General features: G+C 48.5%; 1 protein-coding gene across 1 annotated transcript in view; it reads right to left on the reverse strand.

Annotated features, from left to right (window-relative positions):
- The window catches only part of pepd (peptidase D), a 181,015-nt gene that overhangs the window by 47,694 nt on the left and 108,756 nt on the right, over positions 1–24,565 (reverse strand). Inside the window, exons 10-12 of the mRNA XM_059993348.1 lie at positions 21,993–22,061; positions 18,371–18,448; positions 305–453 (exon numbers count right to left, since the gene is read on the reverse strand). Coding sequence (XP_059849331.1) covers positions 305–453; positions 18,371–18,448; positions 21,993–22,061 — 296 coding nt within the window. The remainder of the gene's footprint in view (positions 1–304; positions 454–18,370; positions 18,449–21,992; positions 22,062–24,565) is intronic.

Raw genomic sequence — 24,565 nt, forward strand, 5'->3', positions numbered from 1 at the left:
GTCTACTTAAAGTGGAGGTTCTTGCTTAGTCTGTGATGTCAAAGGTTATGGGAAAAGACAGGAGAATGGGGAAGGAGGATAAATAAATAAGAAAGCAAGCCTTGATGGAATGCCAGAACAGACTCGACGGGCTGAACTGCATAATCCTACCCCTATGATTTATGGATGAGGATTTAACAGTGTAAAATGAAGATGTTTGGATGGAATAGCATCTGTTAAATCAAGAAGCAAGCAACTCTAGAGTCAGGGAGGGAGACGTAAAGAACCTGGTCAAAGGGTGGTACTGAGGGAGACATCACCGTACCTGGTTTGATGGCGCTCAGCACTGCCCGCGAAGCTTTCAGAACGGCTTGATAGACATCGCGCTGCTCGGGAGTGAACCTGCCGTTGGCTGGAAAGGAGCAGGTGATGTCTGACCCATAGCAGTAGTACTCTCCACCCATATCAAAGAGGCTGCAAAGACAAGGCATGCAACACGTTCACCGTCAGTCATAAAGGACAGACCAGTATCCAAAACACACCCCAAGCACAGTGAAACTCCCTCAAATAATCCTGGTCTGGGTTTATACCATAAAACATTGGGAAAGGTTGAGGGTTACAGACAGCAGGGGCTCAGTGTGTCAGATCACCACTTGGGCAGTTAAACAGTCACCCCCATGCTCCCTCGGCCGGCCCCTTGTCAAAGTACATATACATATACAGGGGTGCCAGAAAGTTTGTGAACCCTGCTTTTATTTAAAACCCTGTTTTGTTTTTGCATAAAAATGACCTAAAATGTGATCAGATCTTCACATGTAACACAAAAACATTATACTTGTTAATTTATTGATAAAAATCACATTCACACACACAGGTTCAGGTAAAATATCAACAGCATATGTTGTGAAATTTGTTAACTTAGCAGCAGCCGTACAATGCAAATCAATTAAAGTATAAAATAGCTAAATTAAAAAGTGCAAAAACAGAAATAATAAAAGTGAAGCAGTCTTCAAGGGTTCATTCTCCATTTAGGAATCAGATGGCAGAGGGGAAGAAGCTGATCCTGAATCATTGTGTGTGTGCCTTCAGACTTCTGTACCTCCTTCCTAACGATAACCACGAGAAGACAGCATGTTCTGGGTGATGGGTTCCTGAATAATGGACATCAGCTTTCCGAGGCACCACTCTTTGAAGATGTCTTGGGTACTATGGAGGCTAGTACCCAAGATGGAGCTGATTAATTTTACAACTTTCTGCGGCTCCTTTCAATCCTGTGCAGTAGCCCTCACCAACCCCCATACCAGACAGTGATGCAGCCTGTCAGAATATTCACCCCCCCATACCAGACAGTGATGCAGCCTGTCAGAATATTCACCCCCCATACCAGACAGTGATGCAGCCTGTCAGTATATTCACCCCAATATACCAGACAGTGATGCAGCCTGTCAGAATATTCACCCCCCATACCAGACAGTGATGCAGCCTGTCAGAATATTCACCCCCCATGCCAGACAGTGATACAGCCTGTCAGAATATTCACCCCCCATACCAGACAGTGATGCAGCCTGTCAGAATATTCACCCCCCCCATACCAGACAGTGATGCAGCCTGTCAGAATATTCACCCCCCCCATACCAGACAGTGATGCAGCCTGTCAGAATATTCACCCCCCCCATACCAGACAGTGATGCAGCCTGTCAGAATATTCACCCCCCCATACCAGACAGTGATGCAGCCTCAGAATATTCAACCCCCATACCAGACAGTGATGCAGCCTGTCAGAATATTCACCCCCCCATACCAGACAGTGATGCAGCCTGTCAGAATATTCACCCCCCATACCAGACAGTGATGCAGCCTGTCAGAATATTCACCCCCCCATACCAGACAGTGATGCAGCCTCAGAATATTCAACCCCCATAGCAGACAGTGATGCAGCCTGTCAGAATATTCACCCCCCATACTAGACAGTGATGCAGCCTGTCAGAATATTCACCCCCCCATACCAGACAGTGATGCAGCCTGTCAGAATATTCACCCCCCCCATACCAGACAGTGATGCAGCCTGTCAGAATATTCACCCCCCCATACCAGACAGTGATGCAGCCTCAGAATATTCACCCCCCATACCAGACAGTGATGCAGCCTGTCAGAATATTCACCCCCCCCATACCAGACAGTGATGCAGCCTGTCAGAATATTCACCCCCCCATACCAGACAGTGATGCAGCCTCAGAATATTCAACCCCCATACCAGACAGTGATGCAGCCTGTCAGAATATTCACCCCCCCATACCAGACAGTGATGCAGCCTGTCAGAATATTCACCCCCCATACCAGACAGTGATGCAGCCTGTCAGAATATTCACCCCCCCATACCAGACAGTGATGCAGCCTCAGAATATTCACCCCCCATACCAGACAGTGATGCAGCCTGTCAGAATATTCACCCCCCCCATACCAGACAGTGATGCAGCCTGTCAGAATATTCACCCCCCATACCAGACAGTGATACAGCCTGTCGGAATATTCACTCCCCCCCCCCCCATACCGGACAGTGATGCAGCCTGTCAGAATATTCACCCCCCCCATAGCAGACTGTGATGCAGCCTGTCAGAATATTCACCCACCCCATACCAGACAGAGTTGCAGCCTGTCAGAATATTCACCCCCCATACCAGACAGTGATGCAGCCTGTCAGAATATTCACCCCCCCATACCAGACAGTGATGCAGCCTGTCAGAATATTCACCCCCCCCATAGCAGACAGAGTTGCAGCCTGTCAGAATATTCACCCCCCATACCAGACAGTGATGCAGCCTGTCAGAATATTTACCCCCACATACCAGACAGAGTTGCAGCCTGTCAGAATATTCACCCCCCCCATACCAGACAGTGATGCAGCTTGTCAGAATATTCACCCCCCCCCCAAACCAGACAGTGATGCAGCCTGTCAGAATATTCACCCCCCATACCAGACAGTGATGCAGCCTGTCAGAATATTCACCCCCCCATACCAGACAGAGTTGCAGCCTGTCAGAATATTCACCCCCCATACCAGACAGTGATGCAGCCTGTCAGTATATTCACCCCAATATACCAGACAGTGATGCAGCCTGTCAGAATATTCACCCCCCATACCGGACAGTGATGCAGCCTGTCAGAATATTCACCCCCCCTTAGCAGACAGTGATACAGCCATGGTTTTTCCCTTTCTGGTGTTCCCACAATCGATGTGTCACTTTAAGGACTCTTTATCTTGTCATTTCATGCTCGTTATTTATTGCTATTTGTTTATATTTGCACAGTTTGTTGTCCATTGATCCTGTTCAGTCATTGTTCTACGGATTTGCTAAGTATGCCCGCAGGGTAAGAACCTCAGGGTTGTAACCTCTGATAATAAATTTTAGTTTGAACGTATAGAACAGCGTGGAACAGGCCTTTTTGACTCTTTGGGACACACAACCCAACAAACCCATTTAACCCTTGCCTAATCCGGGACAATTTGCAATGACCAATTAACCCACTAACTGGTACGTCTTTGGACTGTGGGAGGAAAGCCTATTTATGTATCACATGTACATTGAAACGTCGGGAAATGTATCATGAGCACAGGTCCGTGGTGCAGAAGGGAAAGAGGGAGAAGAGGGGAGCGGTAGTGATAGGGGACTCGATAGTGATGGGAACAGACAGGAGATTCTGTGAACGTGAATGGGACACCCAGGTGGCAGAGTCAGGGACGTCCACAGCCTTTTGGAGGGGGAGGGGGAGCAGCCAGATATCTTGGTACTTATTGGTACCAATGACATAGGAAGGAAAATCAAATATGTCTTGAAAAGAGAATTTAGTGAGCTAGGCAGAACAAGACCTCCAGGGTAGTAATCTCTGGATTGCTGCCTGTGCCATGTGCCAATGAGGGTAGAAACAGGATGATTTGGCTGAGAAGCTGGTGCAAGGGGCAGGGCTTCAGGTTCTTGGATCACTGGGATCTCTTCTGTGGGAGGCATGACCTGTACAAAAGTGACGGGTTGACCTGAACACAAGGGGGACCGATATTCTCACAGGCAGGTTTGTTAGCGCTTTTGGGGAGGGCCTACTCTAATTTGGTGGGGGAATGGAAACAGAGAGAAGGGGCTCAGGATAGAACATGTTAAAAAAGCAAAGATAGCATGCAGTCAGACTGTCAGGAAGGTGATAGGACAAAACTGCAGACAGAAGGGTGAGTATTAGTGCATTAGGGGTGCAGGATAAAAACACTGCAAATACAGTACTCAGTGTTATTCTGAATGCATGCAGTAGGAGAAACAAGGTGGATGATCTTGTTGCACTGTTACAGATTGTCAGGTATGATGTGGCCATTACTGAAGGATGGTTGCAGTTGGGAGCTGAATGTCCAAGGTCACACACTGTATCGGAGGGATAGGAAGGTAGGCAGAGGGGGTGGCGTGGCTCTGCTGGTAAATCATTAGAAAGATGTGACATAGGACCGAAAAACATTGAATCCTTGTGGGCTGAATTAAGAAACTGCAAGGGTAAAAGGACCATGATGGCAGTTACATACAGGCCTCCCAACAATAACTGGGATGTGGACCACAGGTTACAACAGGAAATAGAAAAGGCGAGTCAAAAGGGCAATGTTATGACAGTCATGGGAGATTTCAACATGGAGGCCGACTCAGGGTGGTAAGAGAGAGAGCTTGCTGAATGCCTACGAGATGGCTTTTAAGAGCAATTGCCATTGAGTCTACTAGGAGATCAGGTAGACTAGATTGGGTGTTCCAACCCTGTGGCCACTTACAGGCCAGTTAATACAGCTCAGTGGCTGGGAAGGTGTTGGAGTCAATTGTTAAGGGCGTGGTTTCGGAGTGCTTGGAGGCACATGATAAAATAGACTATCGTCAGCAAGATTTCCTCAAGTGAAATCTTGCCTGACAAATCTATTGGAATTCTTTGAAGAAATAACAAGCAGGATAGACAGGAGAATCAGTTGATGCTGTGTACTTGGATTTTCAGAAGGTCGTCAGTAAGGTGCCACACGAGGCTGCTTAACAAGTTAAGAATAAATTATATTACTGGAATGATTCTGGCATAGATAAAGCAGGAGGCAAAGAGTGGAAATAAAAGGAGCATTTTCTGACTGGCTGCCAGTGTCTAGTGGTGTTCCACAGTGGTCTGTGTTGGGACCGATTCTTTTTGCATTACATGTCAATGATTTGGATAGTGGCAGGTAGTGTTGAGAAAGCAGAGGCTGCAGAAGGACAGATTGGGAGAACGGGCAAAGAAGCGGCAGATGGAATACAGTGTGGGAAGTGTATGGTTATGCACTTATGTAGAAGGAATAAAGGTGTATATCATTTTCTAAATGGGGAGCAAATTCAAAAATCAAAGGTACTTGGGAGTCTTTGTGCAGGATTCCCTAAAGGTTAATTTGCAGTTTGAGTCAGTGGTAAGGAAAGCAAATACCATGTCAGCATTCATTACAAGAGGACTAGAATATAGAAGCAAGGATGTAAAGCTGAGGCCTCATTGGGAGTATTGTGGGCAGGTTTGCTCCTCCTGTCTAAGAAAGGATGTGTTGACATTGGAGAGGGTCCAGAGGAGGTTACCGAAAATGATGCAGGGATTGAAAAACTTATGGCTCTGGGCCTGTACTCACTGGAATTCAGAAGAACGAGAGATAACTTCATTGAAACCTATCGAATGTTGAGAGGCCTCGATAGGGTGGATGTGGAGAGGATGTTTCCTATGGTTTGGGAATTTAGGACCATAGAGGAGTGTCCATTTAGAATAGAGACGAAGAAGAATTTCTTTCGTCAGAGAGTGGTGAATGTGAGAAATCTGTTGCCACAGGTGGCTGCAGAGGCCATGTCATTAAGGTTTGATAGTTTCTGGATCGGTCAGACCACAAAGGGATATGGGGAGAAGCCAGGAGATTGGGGTTGAGAGGGAAAATGGATCAGCCATAATGGAATGTCAGAGCAGACTCGACCGGTCAAATGGCCTAAGTTTGCTTCTATATCTTATGGTCTTATCCCTCGATTTTTCTAGCTACTTTAATACCAACATTTTCTGACTTCTGCTCCCTTCTTTTCCAGCGCTAATGAAGGGCCTCGGCCTGAGACCTGCTGACCTGCTGAGAACCTCCAAAATTCTCTGGATTTCCGGTGTCAGTTGGGTCTTCCCAGTGGAGTTTGGGTATACTATCCTACACTGATGGGGCAAGGGTCCACTACACTAATTATCCTTGTAAGGTAGCTCTCTCCCAAAGTTGTGGCTGCTGGATTACTGGAAACTGGTGTGGAAAGACGGAGGACTGGGCCCGCAGGGGTTGCTGGGGTTTCAGGTGCCAGGTTCTAAGAAGCGAATGGGAACTGGTGCAGTGCCAAATCCACAGTGCAACCAGCTGATGCTCCCCTTTGCTGAAGGCACTGTTTCGTGCTGCGGCAGGAGGAATTGTTTGCTGGGAAAAGTGATCTGAACAAATTCAGATATTCCTTGAAGAAACACCAGCCTACTGGAAGGTGTGTGTTAGATGCTGGTCCCAGGTAGCCCACACCAACAGCAGCCTCAGGAGAAAGGAGGTGCAGAGTAGGAGGCAGGGCAAGAGTGGTGAGAGGGGAAGAGGGGGGGTAGCGAGGTGGGAAGGGGGTAGGGGGAGAGAGGCAGAGAGAGAGGTAAAGAGAGAGGGAGAGAGAAAGAAGGGATGGAGAGAGAGAGGCAGGGAGGGGGAGATAGATAGACAAGTTCTTTCGGACACCCCTTCTGAGCTAACCATTAACCATTTATTACAACACTCCTACATAAATTTCATTTTCAAAGTTCAAAAGTTCAATGTGAATTTCTTCTCAAATTACATATATGCACGTCACCAAATCCAAACTTGATGCATCATCTTGTAGTATGAAAGATTGCTCCCAACAGGACAGGCAGACACCCAATGTACAAAGAACAAAGTGTAAAAATGCATAATAAGTAATAAAAATTAAATAAATAAATAAATAAATAAATAAATAAATAAATAGATAAATAAATAAATAAATAAAACGAGCAATAAATATCGAGAACACAAGATAAAGTGTCCTTGAAAGTGAACCTACAGGTTGTGGGAAGATTTGAGCGATGGGGCGAGTGAAGGTAGCTCCCTGGTTCAAGAGCCTGATGAGTGAGTGACAGTTTTTTAGCTGAAACCGGCACCAGGCCCAACCACTCCCTGGAACAGCTTAACGAATTTGCATTTGAAATGCTACAAAAAGTTTCTGGCATCTTCCCATTGCTATAGAGGAGAGTATTCTGAGTGTTCACAATGAACGCTTAAACTTCCAAAAGCTGAAATAACAGATTCCACACAAACACTACGAGCAAGAGTTGGCTGTGTGGACATTATTCCTTTAAATGGCCACCCCCCTGTACAACTTCCATCTCCCACTCCTTGTCCACCAGCTTTCAAACATCTACATTCACTATCAACAGCTATATCTTAGTAATGCACTGGTTCATATTTTCACTATTATGCTGGTCGCCTCACTACAGGAAGGACGTGGAAACCATAGAAAGGGTGCAGAGGAGATTTACAAGGATGTTGCCTGGATTGGGGAGCATGCCTTATGAGAATAGGTTGAGTGAACTCAGCATTTTCTCCTTGGAGCGATGGAGGATGAGAGGTGACCTGATAGAGGGGTATAAGATGATGAGAGGCATTGATCATGTGGATAGTCAGAGGCTTTTTCCCAGGGCTGAAATGGCTAGCACGAGAGGGCATAGTTTTAAGGTGCTTGGAAATAGGTACAGAGATGTCAGGGGTAAGTTTTTTTACGCAGAGAGTGGTGAGTGTGTGGAATGGGCTGCCAGTAGCCGTGGTGGGGGCGGAAACGATAGGGTCTTTTAAGAGACTCCTGGATGGCTACATGGAGCTTAGAAAAATAGAGGGTTATGGGTAAAGCCTAGGTAGTTCTAAGGTAGGGACAAGTTCGGCACAGCTTTGTGAGCCCAAGGGCCTGTATAGTGTTGTAGGTTTTCTATGTTTCCATGTATTTCATTTAGCAGTTCTGTGTGAGCGGTCTGTTCTGCTGGCAGCCTGTTTGGGTTATTGTTGAAGATAAGGAATGTGTGCCATCCAAGTAGGATGGTAGAATTAGGGGGAGGTTTTCTTGGTGAGGGACACTATGGTTGGTCTTGGGAATTTTTTTGGTCTGGCAGGACACTGGGGAGAACTGTTCGTAGGATGAACCGACGTGAGACCCATTCGAGACGGATTACGAGTGAGCGACATTCGGAAGGTGGTGTGAGCTTTCCTGCCGACCGAGGCCCAGCTCGTGAGTGACACGAGTTCAACATGAGCTCCGACTTCGACTCTTTAATTAGAACGGGCCCTTTTCTTTTTGTTTTTCTTTACTAACCCTTCAGTTAAGATTCATAAATATAATCCCTTTTATCATAAGCAATATACTGTCTGTTACTTAGTGGTAAAAATTTGTAAGGGGAGCAAATTACACAGCACTGGGGTTTGGTGTGGCAGAGCTGTCTCAATCTCAGGGGTTTGGCAGGCCTGGAGAGTGTTTACCAAGGAACCCGGGGGTTTCACGCTGTACACACACTGGGGGCACTCGGCAGGCCAGGCAGAGGAGAGGAGTGAACTGTTGGGATTCCGGCTCGAACCCTTTCATCTGGACTAAAAGATATTATTTAATTTGACTTTATTTATTTATTGAGATGCAGTGCAGAACTGGTCCTTCAGTCTCTTTGAGTCACGCCGTCCAGCAACCCCGATTTAACCCTACCTAATCCCCAGACGACTTACCTGGTACATCTTTGGACTGTGGGAGAAAACTGGAACAGCCAGTGGGAACCCTGGCATTCCACAGGGAGGATTTACAAAGAATATTGGAACTGAACTCACACACTGAGCTGTAATAGCGTGGTGCTGCTACACCGTCACGTCCACCACTCTGCCTAAAAAGCACCTTGCCCAACACGTCTCCTTCAAACTCCCTGCCCCACACCTCCTGAGAGAGGGGAGGCAGCCAGTATAAAAAGCAAGGGGGGTGTGGGGAAGGATGGAACAAGAGCTGTCAACTGTTAATCTCTTGAAGAAAACAATGTTGACTTGGGTTGAGTACATTAAGCATTTTTAAATAATTAACTATTTCTGACATAGAACAGTACTGTTTAGGAAAGGACTCAGGCCTACGATGTTGTGTCAGACTAATTGAATTAACAATGCCTAATGCAACTAATCTACACACGACCCATATCCCTTCAGCCTCTGCAGCACCATGTGCCTCTTCAATGTCCCTCCCGCTTCTGCGCTCACTAACGGCCCCTCCCATTTCTGCGCTCACTAACGGCCCCTCCCATTTCTGCGCTCACTAACGGCCCCTCCCGCTTCTGCGCTCACTAACGGCCCCTCCCATTTCTGCGCTCACTAACGGCCCCTCCCATTTCTGCGCTCACTAACGGCCCCTCCCGCTTCTGCGCTCACTAACGGCCCCTCCCGCTTCTGCGCTCACTAACGGCCCCTCCCGTTTCTGCGCTCACTAACGGCCCCTCCCATTTCTGCGCTCACTAACGGCCCCTCCCATTTCTGCGCTCACTAACGGCCCCTCCCGCTTCTGCGCTCACTAACGGCCCCTCCCATTTCTGCGCTCACTAACGGCCCCTCCCGCTTCTGCGCTCACTAACGGCCCCTCCCGCTTCTGCGCTCACTAACGGCCCCTCCCATTTCTGCGCTCACTAACGGCCCCTCCCATTTCTGCGCTCACTAACGGCCCCTCCCATTTCTGAGTTGACTAACGGCCCCTCCCATTTCTGAGTTGACTAACGGCCCCTCCCATTTCTGAGTTGACTAACGGCCCCTCCCGTTTCTGCGCTCACTAACGGCCCCTCCCATTTCTGAGTTGACTAACGGCCCCTCCCATTTCTGAGTTGACTAACGGCCCCTCCCATTTCTGAGTTGACTAACGGCCCCTCCCGTTTCTGCGCTCACTAACGGCCCCTCCCGTTTCTGAGTTGACTAACGGCCTCTCCCGTTTCAATACAAGAAGTATTGGAGGAAAGGCGGATAATAGTGCTGAAGATGAGGTAGCTGTTTTACAAACAGAGGCAATGAATAGTGATGAGAGGCTGATGATAGGGCAAAATTGTAGTCAACAGGATGAGTTGCAACGTAAAAGCTGGATGAAATTGAGAAGGGTGAATACATGACTGAAGGTGTTGTATCTGAAAGCGTACAGTATATGGAATAAGGTCAATAAACTTGTAGCACAGTTGCAGATTGGCAGGTATGATATTGTCGGCATCACTGAATCCTGGCTGAAAGATTATAGCTGGGAGCTCAATGTCCAAGAATACACAGTGTATCAAGAAGACCCACAGGAAGACGTTGTGAATAGAGCTAAGGAACTCCAAGGGTATAAAGACCCCAATGGGAGTTGTATACAGACCTCCCCCCCCCCCCCCCCAAACAGTCGCAAGGAAAAAACCAACAGAAGGCAATTAAAAGTCATTAAGATAAAGACAGAATACAAAAGTAAGCTGGCCAATAATATTAAAGAGAACACCAGATGCAGTAAGTGTAAAGGAGAAGCAAGAGTGGATATCGGACCGCTGGAAAACGATGCTGGACAGATAGTAGTAATGGGGACAATGAAATAGTGGATGAACTGAACAAGTATTTTGTGTCAGACTTTGCTAGCAGTGTGGTGGGAGTTCCAGGGGTCAAGGGGCAGAAGTGTGTGAAGTTACCATTACTAAGATGAAGGTTCTTGGGAAACTGAAAGGTCTGAAGGTGGATGAGTCACCTGGATCAGGCAGTGTAAACCCCAGGGTTCATTAGTGATGATCTTTCACTAGATTCGGGAATGGTTCCGTAAGACTGGAAAATTGCAACTGTCACTCCACTCTTCAAGAAGGGAGGGTGAAAAAAGGAAACTATAGACCAGTTAGTCTGACCTCAATGGTTGGGAAGATGTTGAAGTCGATTATTAAGGATGAGGTCTCAGGGTACTTGGGGACACATGATAAAATAGGCCGTAGTCAACATGGTTTCCTCAAGTGAAAATCCTGCCTGACAAATCTGTTGGAATTCTTTGAAGAACTAACAATCAGGATAGACAAAGGAGTATTAGTAGATGTTGTGTACTTGGATTTTCAGAAGGCCTCTGACAAGATGCCCCACCTGAGATTGTTTAACAAGCCTTATGGTACTACAGGAAAGATTCTAGCATGGATAAAGCAGTGGCAAAGAGTGGGAATGGAGAGGAAAGAAGCCAGAGGGGGCTTCCCTCTGGTGGGAGGAGGGCAAGGGAAGGAGGACAAGCCAGAGGAGATTGGTGAAACTGTGGGTGGGGGGGGGATGGAGCAGAAGGAATCTGATAGATAGGAGCACTGGCAGGTGAGGAGAAGGGGTAAGGGGCCAGAGTGGGGAAATGAAGAGGAGGGAAGAGAGAGGGTAAAAATTACTGGAAGCTGGTGAAATGGACGTTCACAGCATCAGGTTGAGGCTGCCTGGACTGAATGTGGGGTGTTGATCCTCCATTCTGGGAGTGGCAGTAGAGGAGCCCATACTAGACATGTCGGAATGGGAATGAGGACAGGAATTAAAATGTTTGGCCACCGGGAAATCCTGCTTTCTGCAGATGGAGTGGAAATGTTCGACAAAGCAGTCCCCCAATCTACGTCAGACCTCACCACCGTAGCGGATACAGTAACAACCAGGAAATTCTGCTGTTCTTCCCCCAACATATGCAGAATTTCTGGTGTTTACACTGGAGACACTGTCTCCCGTTCTTGCACTAATGAATCTTTCTCACCCCCTTTGTATAAACCTGCTCCCTTCCCGACCCTGCTTCTGTCTCTCTGCTCCCTGTTCTGAAAACTAACACCACTCCATCCCCTTTCACCACAGCGTAGCTGTGCCCAGGGCATCTCAATTCAGAACTCGGCTCTGGCGTCCTCTGTAAGCAGGTTTGTATGTTCTTCCTGTGTGTGTGTGGGGTTTCCTCCCAAAGTCCAAAGACGTTCTGGTTAGCAGTTTAATTGGTCATTGTAAATTATCCTGTGATTACGCTGGGGATAAATCACAGGTTGCTGGGCAGCATAGCTAGATGGGCAGAAGGGCCTATTCTGCACTGTACCTCTTGTTAAATAAATTTCTAAGAAAGGGTCTCTAATCCTGAAACATTGAGGAGTTTCTCTCTCCATAGATGCTGCCCAGCTGAGCGAGGTCTCCTGCCATTTCTGTTACCCCAGCATTTAAACTCTGTTTAACTGCTTTGCTGATGGCTGCTTGTTAACAGATCTCCGTAAGTGTCTAAGAATTTAACTTGATGAATGTTCTTGGAACCCCTGCCGAATGGTTCAGAGAGAACGCCTCTAACTGTCCTGCTCTCACACCACTTCCGGTTATCGGAGCAGGCTGCGAATGCAAGGTATTCCCTCCCAGATTCCTGCTGCCGATCCCAGCCTCTGGAATGCTGCTGGTCAGTAAGTAACCACAGCTCCAGTATCCGTCCCCTCCCCATGATAAAGCCCGGCTCTGTTTGCCACATGTACGTCCGATATGCTAATCGTTTGTATATATTTATTGTTTTACTATGCTTCAGGAGTGGACCCAAGGCAGTCCCTTGTTGAGTTCAACACTGCCTCGCAACTCCTGTGAAGCCGCTGGTGCCAAACCGTATCGTCATGTTGTGGAGAGGGGGAGCCTGTGCATGGGCAACAGCTTGCCCTCCATATCGTACTGTCCGGGGTTGTGTATCGAATTCCACAGCTAGGACACAACATCCATGGTCAACCCAATCAGAGGGCCATGTCTAAAAACATATTGTGAAATGCGTTGTGTGCACCCGGGGTCGATTTGGGGACAGCCCCAAGTACCAGTACACTTCCAGTGCCCACATCTTAGTAACCCTAACTCGTAGGGAACTGAGTGAGACCCAGAGAAAACCCACTCAGTCACAGGGCGAACATACAGGCCCCTGACTGACTGCAAGGGGAAGTGTCTGACCCTCAGATCCTGGCAGCGTCTCCTGGTACAAGGCCATCACAAGGTGGGGCCCCAAAAGCACTCCGTGCAGCTGACCTGCTGCCATTGTGGTCTCTCCACAGTATTCACCTCACCGGCTGTGCCCGAGTCCAGTGGTCACAGGCAGGAGGCCCGGGAGCCCAGCGGGGTGGGGGGTGCCATCACTTCCAGAATCTGGTTTAATATCACTGGCATATGTCATGAAATGTGTAGTTTTGCGGTGACAGGACATTGTGTCCGAGCTGTTTACGTGATACACAACCCTGGGCAGTACGATACGGAGAGCAAGCTGTTACCCACGTAGCAGGCTCCCATCTCCACACAGCTGACACACCCAAAGGAACGGCAGGGACCCAGACAGTTTGACACCAGCGGCATCGCAGGAGCTGCCAGTCAGCACTGAACTCAACGTAGGGATTCCAGATCGGGATTCCCCCCCCCCCATAGCGACAAGGCAGCAGAGGTTTGAAATCAGAGTTTTCCTTCCCCTAGGTCAGCGGCCAACCATGTTATGAGCCCCGTCTGTCTGAAGCAGTAGACTATAATACAGAATAATAAAAGCTTTAAATTATCATAAGTAAATAGACAGTAGGTGCAGCAGTAGGCCATTCAGCCCTTCTAGCCAGCACTGCCATTCACTGTGATCATGACTGATCATACACAATCAGTACCCCATTCTTGCCCTCTCCCCATATCCCTTGACCTCGCTATCTATAAGAGCTCTATCTAACTTTCTCTTAAATGCATCCAGAGACTTGGCCTCCACTGCCTTCTGGGGCAGAGCATTCCACATATCCACCACTCTCTGGGTGAAAGAGTTTTTCCGCATCTCTGTTCTAAATGGCCTACACCTTATTCTTAAACTGTGGCCTCTAGTTCTGGACTCACCCATCAGCGGGAACATGCTTCCTGCCTCCAGTGTGTCCAATCCCTTAGTAATCTTATATGTTTCAATCAGATCCCCCCTCATCCTTCTAAATTCCAGTGTATACAAGCCCAGTCGCTCCAATCTTTCAACATATGACAGTCCCGCCATTCCGGGAATTAACCTTGTGAACCTACACTGCACTCCCTCAATAGCAAGAATGTCCTTCCTCAAATTTGGAGACCAAAACTGCACACAATACTCCAGGTGGGGTCTCACCAGGGCCCTGTCGAGCTGTAGAAGGACCTCTTTACTCCTATACTCAATTCCTCTTGTTATAAAGGCCAGCATGCCATTAGCTTTCTTCACTGCCTGCTGTACCTGTATGCTTGCTTTCATTGACTGATGTGCAAGAACACTTAGATCTCGTTGTACTTCCCCTTTTCCTAACTTGACTCCATTTAGATAGTAATCTGCCTTCCTGTTCTTGCCACCAGTGGATAACCTCACATTAATCCACATTAAACTACATCTGCCATACATTTGCCCACTCACCCAACCTGTCCAAGTCACCCTGCATTCTCATAACATCCTCCTGACATTTCACACTGCCACCCAGCTTTGTGTCATCAGCAAATTTGCTAATGTTGCTTTTAACCCCTTCATCTAAATCATTAATGTATATTGTAAACAGCTGCGGTCCCAGCTCCGAACCTTGCGGTACCCCACTGGTCACAGCCTGCCATTCCAAAAGGGACCCGTTAATCACTACTCTTTGTTTCCTGTCAGCCAACCAATTTTCAATCCATGTCAGTACTCTGCCCCCAATACCATGTGCCCTAATTTTGCCCACTAATCTCCTATGTGGGACTTTATCAAAAGCTTTCTGGAAGTCCAGGTACACTACATCCACTGGCTCTCCCTTGTCCATTTTCATAGTTACATCCTCAAAAAGCTCCAGAAGATTAGTCAAGCATGATTTTCCCTTCATAAATCCATGCTGACTCGGACTGATCCTTCTACTGCTATCCAAATGTGATAGCAGTATAGATGAAAAATCAAATTCAACTAAGTTCTCTGCCTCTGATTTACATGGTCCTCACAGCTAAGGGACGAGGGGACCCAACGGTGCATTTATTGACAACAGTGTTGGTGGGCAGTCAGGTTAGGACCTGCCTTAGGGCCCAACCACTGCCCCTCCTGCAGATCACCACTGCCACCTGGTGGCGGCACATTGCCAGCACAATGTACAGTAACACGGGCTGAAGTCCTTTAGTGTACCTTATATCGACACTCTTATCTGTCTTCAGGAAAATAGCCCTTTGGGCAAACTTCACATCAGTACTAGTGACTAGAAGCTTTACAGTTAAAGATTGTTTAATGTTATTTCCAGTATGCAAGTATAAAGGAGAATAAAATAATAGTTACTCCGGCTCAGATGTAACACAGAAACGAGTAATAAGAACACAATAAATATAAATACATCAGATAGCTTATATACACAGACTGATTGTATGTCCATAAAGTGACACTCGGCACAGGAGTGTCTGTTCACAAAGTGACTGACAGATGATGATAAAGTAGTGGTGGTGGGTTACTGGGTGGAGGTGTTGATCAGCCTTACTATTTGGGGAAAATAACTGTTTTTGAGTCTGGCCATCTTAGTGTGGGCTATGCAGCCTCCTCCCCAATGGGAGAGGGACAAACAGTCCATAAGCGGGGGGGGGGGGGGGTGAGACCCTTCATGATGTTACTGGCCCTTTTCCAGCTCCTTTCTATATAGCTGTCCTCGATGGTGTGTAGACTGGTGCCAGTATCGGTCTTAGACAGGGAGGGGTGGGTAGGGAGTGAGGGGTTGGCAGTTTGATGAGGGAGTTCTGGGTCTCTGGGCCCAGGCCACCATATTCACATAATCACAAAGGATTAACTTTGGAGATGTCCAAACAGCTGATACCAGAAAAGGGCTGCATGGGCGAGGATGTGGCAGGAACGGAGGCACGATATCAGGGACCGGGACCAGAGGGGTTGATGTGAGGCCGGGCTGAGGCACGATATCAGGGACCGGGACCAGAGGGGTTGATGTGAGGCCAGGCTGAGGCACAATATCGGGCACTGGGACAAGAGGGGCTGATGTGGAGTCATGCTGAGGCTGAACATTGGGCATTTGGGACAAGAGGAGTCAATGTGGAGGCCAGGCTAAGACACAATTATCAGGCACTGGGACAAGAGGGGCTGAGTCATGAGACAATGACTCAATGGATGAGTGAGGAGGTCCTCCATTAGTCGGGGTTGAGCATGTACGTGTGTCTTAGCTGTACATGAGCCAGGGCAGTACAATATGGAGAGCAAGCTATTGCCTGTGCAGCAGACTGCCCGCTCCATGTGCTGTTCTCCAAACCAGTACAGTTTGGTACCAGCGGTGTCACAGGAGTTGCTAGTCTGTGTCGAACTTAACTCAACTGCCTTAGGGACTGCAACTCCGGGTTTACTCCTGAAGCCTTCCCCACGAGTGGGTTTGAGATCAGAGTTTTCCTTCTACCAGATGAGTTGTCAACCACGGCTCATGACCCCCATCTGCCCGAAGCGACTGGATTTAAGGTGCCAGCGACCCACCTTTGCCCCTTCTCCTGTCAGTAGAAACAGTTCCACTGGGCTTAGTTGCTAAACCACACGTGAAGGCCAGGTGCTGAAGCTGGCTGCCAGAGGCTATCTGAGTTGTGCGCCATTGGGAGCATTTAATAGATAGTGGGAACTTGTCCTCCATTAGCACCCCACCCCCCCCCCCCAATCTATGACAGTTAAGGAGCCACAAAGATAGCTCTGAGAACAGTGACACTGACACACCAGCTGCGGAGGAGAGGCTGGAGGCCAGTGAACCCCCGAAGGGACGGGTTAGATCAGACAATGGTGGGGGAAAGGGGAGGAGGGAGGGGGGAAGGGGAGGGGGGAAGGGGAGGGGGGGAAGGGGAGAAGGGAGGGGCTGCAGGGCAGAAAACCTATGAAGGGAACAATGGTGAGTGAGCAGGCTGCTGGGAGGGAGGTGGGGTTTTTGGAACTGATGGGGGGAGGGGGAAGGGGAGGGGGAAGGGGAGGGGGAAGGGGAGGGGGAAGGGGAGGGGGGAAGGGGAGGGGGGAAGGGGAGGGGGAGGGGAGGGGGGAGGGGAGGGGGGAGGGGAGGGGGGAGGGGAGGGGGGAGGGGAGGGGGGAGGGGAGGGGGGAGGGGAGGGGGGAGGGGAGGGGGGAAGGGGGGGAAGGGGAGGGGGAAGGGGAGGGGGAAGGGGAGGGGGGAAGGGGGGGAAGGGGAGGGGGAAGGGGAGGGGGAAGGGAGGGGGGAAGGGAGGGGGGAAGGGAGGGGGGAAGGGAGGGGGGAAGGGAGGGGGGAAGGGAGGGGGGAAGGGAGGGGGGAAGGGAGGGGGGAAGGGAGGGGGGAAGGGAGGGGGGAAGGGAGGGGAGAAGGGAGGGGAGAAGGGAGGGAGAAGGGAGGGGAGAAGGGAGGGGGAGAAGGGCAGAAAACCTATGAAGGGACACAATGGTGAGTGAGCAGGCTGCTGGGAGGGAGGTGGGGTTTTCGGAACTGATGGGGGGAGGGGGAAGGGGAGGGGAGAAGGGAGGGGGAGAAGGGAGGGGGAGAAGGGAGGGGGAGAAGGGGGGGGGAGAAGGGGGGGGGAGAAGGGGGGGGAGAAGGGGGGGGGGAGAAGGGGGGGGGAGGGGGGAAGGGAGGGGGGAAGGGAGGGGGGAAGGGAGGGGGAAGGGAGGGGGGAAGGGAGGGGGGAAGGGAGGGGGGAAGGGAGGGGGGAAGGGAGGGGGGAAGGGAGGGGGGAAGGGAGGGGGGAAGGGAGGGGAGAAGGGAGGGGAGAAGGGAGGGGAGAAGGGAGGGGAGAAGGGAGGGGAGAAGGGAGGGGAGAAGGGAGGGGAGAAGGGAGGGGAGAAGGGAGGGGAGAAGGGAGGGGAGAAGGGAGGGGGAGAAGGGAGGGGAGAAGGGCAGAAAACCTATGAAGGGACACAATGGTGAGTGAGCAGGCTGCTGGGAGGGAGGTGGGGTTTTCGGAACTGATGGGGGGAGGGGGAAGGGGAGGGGGGAAGGGGAGGGGGAGAAGGGAGGGGGAGAAGGGAGGGGGAGAAGGGAGGGGGAGAAGGGAGGGGGAGAAGGGAGGGGGAGAAGGGAGGGGGAGAAGGGAGGGGGAGAAGGGAGGGGGAGAAGGGAGGGGGAGAAGGGAGGGGGAGAAGGGAGGGGGAGAAGGGAGGGGGAGAAGGGAGGGGGAGAAGGGCAGAAAACCTATGAAGGGACACAATGGTGAGTGAGCAGGCTGCTGGGAGGGAGGTGGGGTTTTCGGAACTGACGGGGGGAAGTCTCGGGGTCCAGGCACCAGGAGAGGGGGAAAGGAGTCTCATCGTGCTGCTCAGAGACCTGGTGGTGTAAATCTTCTGATTAGGGTTGGGAGTTGAGCAGTACGGCTCAGTTCCGCGCTCTCTCTCTGATAAATGAATGAAGTGTTTGCTCTTACCACATGTCCCCGTCCTGGATGGTCTTGTCATTAGGAGCGCCTGCGTGGCCGTAGTGCAGGACAGACGAGTTCAGTCCACTGCCAGAAAAAACACAAGAGGATAATGTGGTCAGTGGTAACCCTCAGTACAGAGGGTTTGGTTCACATCAGCTCCGATTATCCCGAGCTGTGGCGTAGGGTGGAGCTACTGAACTACAGAGCAAGACAAGGAGGAAACTCTTTAGCCAGAGGGCGGCAGATTTGTGGAATTCAATGCCACAGACAGCTATGGAGACTGGGTGATTGGGTGTATTTGAAGCCGAAGTTGATAGGTTCTTGATCATCCTGATTCAGGGCGTCAAAGGTTACGGGGAGGAGGCAGGAGAATGGGCTGAGAGGGATAATAAATCAGTTGTGATTGAATGGTGGGGCAGACTCAATGGGCCAAATGGCCTCACTCTGCTCCAGTCTTATGGCAAAATCCTACACACAAGAGGGAGAAAGATCAGGTGATTTGGCCTCCACAGCTGTCTGTGGCAATGAATTCCACAGATTCACCACCCTCTGGCTAAAGAAAATCCTCCTCATCTCCATAAGACCGTAAGACCTACGAGCAGAATTAGGCCATTTGGCCCATCGAGTCTGATCCACCATTCAATCATGGCTGATTCTTTTTTTTTACCCCTCTTCAGTCTCACTCCCTGGCTTTCTCCCCGTAACCTTTGATGCCGTGTCTGAACAGGAACCTATCAAGCTCTGCCTTAATTACACCAGCAACCTGGGCTCCACAGCTGCCTGCGGTAATAATTACACAGGTTCACCACCCTCTGGCTGAAGAAATTTCTCCACAGCTCTGTTTTAAATGGGCATCCCTCTATCCTGAGGCTATGCCCTCTTGTTCTAGACTCTCCCACCATGGAAATATCCTCTCCACATTTTCTCTGTCTAGGCCTCTCAACATTCCCAAGGTTTCAATGAGACTCCCCCTCATCCTTCTCAATTCCAGCGAGTACAGACCCAGAGCCATCAAACGTTCCTCATCTGATAACCCTTTCATTCCTGGAATCATCCTTGTGAACCTCTGGACCCTCTCCAATGCCAGCACAACTTTTCTTAGATGAGGAGCCCAAAACTGTTCACAATACTCAAGGTGAGGCCTCACCAGTATCTTATAAAGTCTCAGCATCACATCCCTGCTCTTGTATTCTAGACCTCTTGAAATGAATGCTAACATGGCATTTGCCTTCCTCATTACTGACTCAACCTGCAAGTTAACCTTTAGGATGTTCTGCACAAGGCCTCCCAAGTCCCTTTGCTTCTCAGATTTTTGGATTTTTCCCCATTTAGAAAATCGTCTGCACAATTATTTCTACTACCAAAGTGCATGACGATGCATTTTCCAACATTGTATTTCATTTAGCATTCTCTTGTCCATTTTCCTAATCCAAGTCCTTTTGCAGCCTACCTGTTTCCTCAACACTACCTGTCTCTCTACCAATCTTCATATCCTCTGCAAACTTGGCAACAAAGCCATCTAAATCACAAATATACAGCTTAAAAAGCTGTCCCAACACCAACCCCTGCTAAAGAGCAAGTCACCGGCAGTTCTCACTCGCTACCTCCTACCAATCAGCCAATACTCTAACCATGCCAATAACTTTCCTGTAATACCATGGGCTCTAAACCTGGCCTCATGTGTGGCACCTTGCCAAAGGCCTTCTGAAAGTCCAAATATACAACATCCACTGCATCCCCTTTATCTATTCTACTTGTAATCTCCTCAAAGATTCCAATGGGTTCGTCAGGCAAGTTTTTCCCTTAAGGAAACCATACTGACTTTGTCCTATCCTGTCCTGTGTCACCAAGTACTCTAGAATCTCATCTTTAACAATAGACTCCAACATCTTCCCAACCACTGAGGTCAAGCTAAGAGGTCTATAATTTCCTTTCTGCTGCCTTCCTCCTTTCTTAGAGAGTGGAGTGATATTTACAATTCTCCAGTCCTCTGGAACCATACCAGAGCCCAATGGTTTCTGAAAGATCATTACTAACGTCTCCACAATCTCTATCGTGCCTCTTTCAGAATCCTTAGGTGCGGTTCATCTGGTCTGGATGGTTCATGTTCCCTCAGGTCTTTCAGCTTTTTGAGCACCTTCTCCCTCGTAATAGTGACTGTTCTCCCTTGTCTTCTCTCGTGCTCTTCTGACACACTGCTAGTGAAGACCAATGCAAAATACTTACTTACTTCATCTGCCATCTCCTTGGCCCCTGTTATTATTTCTACAGCCTGATTTTCTAGTGGTCCTATATCCACTTTTATCTCTCTTATTTTTAATAGTAAATACACGAAAAAGCTTTTACTATCCACTTTGATATTGTTTGCTAGCTTGCTTTCATATTTCATCTTTTCCCTCCTAATGATTCTTTTCATTGCTGTCTGTAGGTTTTTGAAAGCTTCCCAATCCTCTGTCTTCCCACTAATTTTGCTTTATTGTATGCCCTCTCTTTTGCTTTGAATTCCTGTCAGCCATGGTTGGACTATTTTGCCATTTGAGTATTCCTTCATTTTTGGAATACACCACGGCCCGGCCCCTCCCACAGAGACTGATGCTCATCTGCCACAGATGCAGGTGTACGAGGCGTGGCACACCTTCCTCACTTATCCCAGCTGCTCTGCCGTCATCCCTGCCAGCAGCTCCTTCCAATTTTACTTTGGCCAACTCCTCTCTCATACCACTGTAATTTCCCTCACTCCACTGAAATACTGTTACATCAGACTTCACTTTCTCCCTTATCAGATTTCAAGCTGAACTCAATCATATTGTAATCACAGCCTCCCAAGGGTTCTTTTACCTTAAGCTCCCTAATCACCTCCAGTTCATTACGTAACACCCAATCCAGTATAGTTGATCCCCTAGTAGGCTCAATGACAAACTGCTCGAAAAGGCCATCTGATAGGCATTCAACAAACTCCTCTCGAGATCCATTTCCAACTTTGAAATCTCCCAAGACTATCATAACATTGCCCTTTCAACACACCTTTTCTATTTCCTGTTGTAATCTGTGGTCCACCTCCCGGCTATTGTTGGGAGACCTGTATATAACTGCCAACAAGGTCCTTTTACACTTGAAGATTCTTAACCCAACCGACAAGGTTTCAACATCTTCTGATCCTACGTCAAATCTTTCTACTGATTTGATGCCATTCTTTACCACCAGAACCACACCACCCCCACTGCCTACCTTCCTATCCCTCCGATAGAACACGTAACCTTGGGTTTTAGCTCCCAACTCCAACCATCCTGCAGCCACGATTCAGTGACCTCTGTTCTAAATAACGGGCCCCCTATACGGAGGCAGTGCCCTCTGGTCCTAGATTCTCCTGCTATAGGGAGCATTCTCTCCATATTCACTCTATCTAGGCCTTGCAATATTCAGTAGGCTTCAATGAGATACCACATACCCCCAGACCTCACCCCCATTTTTCTAAACTCCAATGAGTACAGACCCAGAACTTTCACTGCATTTGCCTTCCTCACCATCTCAACCTGTGAGTCAGCCTTAAAGGATTCATCCCCAATCACTCCACCACCTGCACACCCCCCAACACAGCCCGGCCCCTCCCACAGAGACCAACGCTTACCTGCCACAGATGCAGGTGTACGAGGTGTGGCGCATTCCTCCTCGATTGTAACAGTAGTGCTGGAACAGGCTGCAGAAACAAGAAAGATCGTGAGCACTACAACGTCCGTCCAATCCTCACCGTAGTTAACGTACGAGAAATAGAGAGAACTACATCCTTGTCCAATCCTCACCGTAGTTAACGTACGAGAAACAGAGAGAACTACATCCTTGTCCAATCCTCACCGTAGTTAACGTACGAGAAACAGAGAGAACTACATCCTTGTCCAATCCTCACCGTAGTTAATGGAGAAACAGAGAGAACTACATCCTTGTCCAATCCTCACCGTAGTTAACGTACGAGAAACAGAGAGAACTACATCCTTGCCCAATCCTCACCGTAGTTAATGTACGAGAAACAGAGAGAACTACATCCTTGTACAATCCTCATCGTAGTTAACGTACGAGAAATAGAGAGAACTACATCCTTGTACAATCCTCACCGTAGTTAACGTACGAGAAACGGAGAGAACTACATCCTTGTCCAATCCTCACCGTAGTTAACGTACGAGAAACGGAGAGAACTACATCCTTGTCCAATCCTCACCGTAGTTAACGTACGAGAAACGGAGAGAACTACATCCTTGTCCAATCCTCACCGTAGTTAATGGAGAAACAGAGAGAACTACATCCTTGTCCAATCCTCACCGTAGTTAACGTACGAGAAACAGAGAGAACTACATCCTTGCCCAATCCTCACCGTAGTTAACGTACGAGAAACAGAGAGAACTACATCCTTGTACAATCCTCACCGTAGTTAATGTACGAGAAACAGAGAGAACTACATCCTTGTCCAATCCTCACCGTAGTTAACGTACGAGAAACGGAGAGAACTACATCCTTGTCCAATCCTCACCGTAGTTAACGTACGAGAAACGGAGAGAACTACATCCTTGTCCAATCCTCACCGTAGTTAACGTACGAGAAACGGAGAGAACTACATCCTTGTACAATCCTCACCGTAGTTAATGTACGAGAAACGGAGAGAACTACATCCTTGTACAATCCTCACCGTAGTTAACGTACGAGAAACGGAGAGAACTACATCCTTGTCCAATCCTCACCGTAGTTAACGTACGAGAAACGGAGAGAACTACATCCTTGTCCAATCCTCACCGTAGTTAACGTACGAGAAACGGAGAGAACTACATCCTTGTACAATCCTCACCGTAGTTAATTGAGAAACAGAGAGAACTACATCCTTGTCCAATCCTCACCGTAGTTAACGTACGAGAAACAGAGAGAACTACATCCTTGTCCAATCCTCACCGTAGTTAATTGAGAAACAGAGAGAACTACATCCTTGTCCAATCCTCACCGTAGTTAATTGAGAAACAGAGAGAACTACATCCTTGTCCAATCCTCACCGTAGTTAACGTACGAGAAACAGAGAGAACTACATCCTTGTCCAATCCTCACCGTAGTTAATGGAGAAACAGAGAGAACTACATCCTTGTCCAATCCTCACCGTAGTTAACGTACGAGAAACAGAGAGAACTACATCCTTGTCCAATCCTCACCGTAGTTAATGGAGAAACAGAGAGAACTACATCCTTGTCCAATCGTCACCGTAGTTAATTGAGAAACAGAGAGAACTACATCCTTGTCCAATCCTCACCGTAGTTAATGGAGAAACAGAGAGAACTACATCCTTGTCCAATCCTCACCGTAGTTAACGTACGAGAAACAGAGAGAACTACATCCTTGTCCAATCCTCACCGTAGTTAACGTACGAGAAACGGAGAGAACTACATCCTTGTCCAATCCTCACCGTAGTTAACGTACGAGAAACAGAGAGAACTACATCCTTGTCCAATCCTCACCGTAGTTAACGTACGAGAAACAGAGAGAACTACATCCTTGTCCAATCCTCACCGTAGTTAACGTACGAGAAACAGAGAGAACTACATCCTTGTCCAATCCTCACCGTAGTTAATTGAGAAACAGAGAGAACTACATCCTTGTCCAATCCTCACCGTAGTTAATTGAGAAACAGAGAGAACTACATCCTTGTCCAATCCTCACCGTAGTTAATGGAGAAACAGAGAGAACTACATCCTTGTCCAATCCTCACCGTAGTTAATTGAGAAACAGAGAGAACTACATCCTTGTCCAATCCTCACTGTAGTTAACGTACGAGAAACGGAGAGAACTACATCCTTGTCCAATCCTCACCGTAGTTAACGTACGAGAAACAGAGAGAACTACATCCTTGTCCAATCCTCACCGTAGTTAACGTACGAGAAACAGAGAGAACTACATCCTTGTCCAATCGTCACCGTAGTTAATTGAGAAACAGAGAGAACTACATCCTTGTCCAATCCTCACCGTAGTTAATGGAGAAACAGAGAGAACTACATCCTTGTCCAATCCTCACCGTAGTTAACGTACGAGAAACGGAGAGAACTACATCCTTGTCCAATCCTCACCGTAGTTAACGTACGAGAAACAGAGAGAACTACATCCTTGTCCAATCCTCACCGTAGTTAACGTACGAGAAACAGAGAGAACTACATCCTTGTCCAATCCTCACCG

Source organism: Hypanus sabinus, chromosome 17 (genome assembly GCF_030144855.1).
Source record: "Hypanus sabinus isolate sHypSab1 chromosome 17, sHypSab1.hap1, whole genome shotgun sequence".
In the NCBI taxonomy this organism is placed as follows: domain Eukaryota; kingdom Metazoa; phylum Chordata; class Chondrichthyes; order Myliobatiformes; family Dasyatidae; genus Hypanus; species Hypanus sabinus.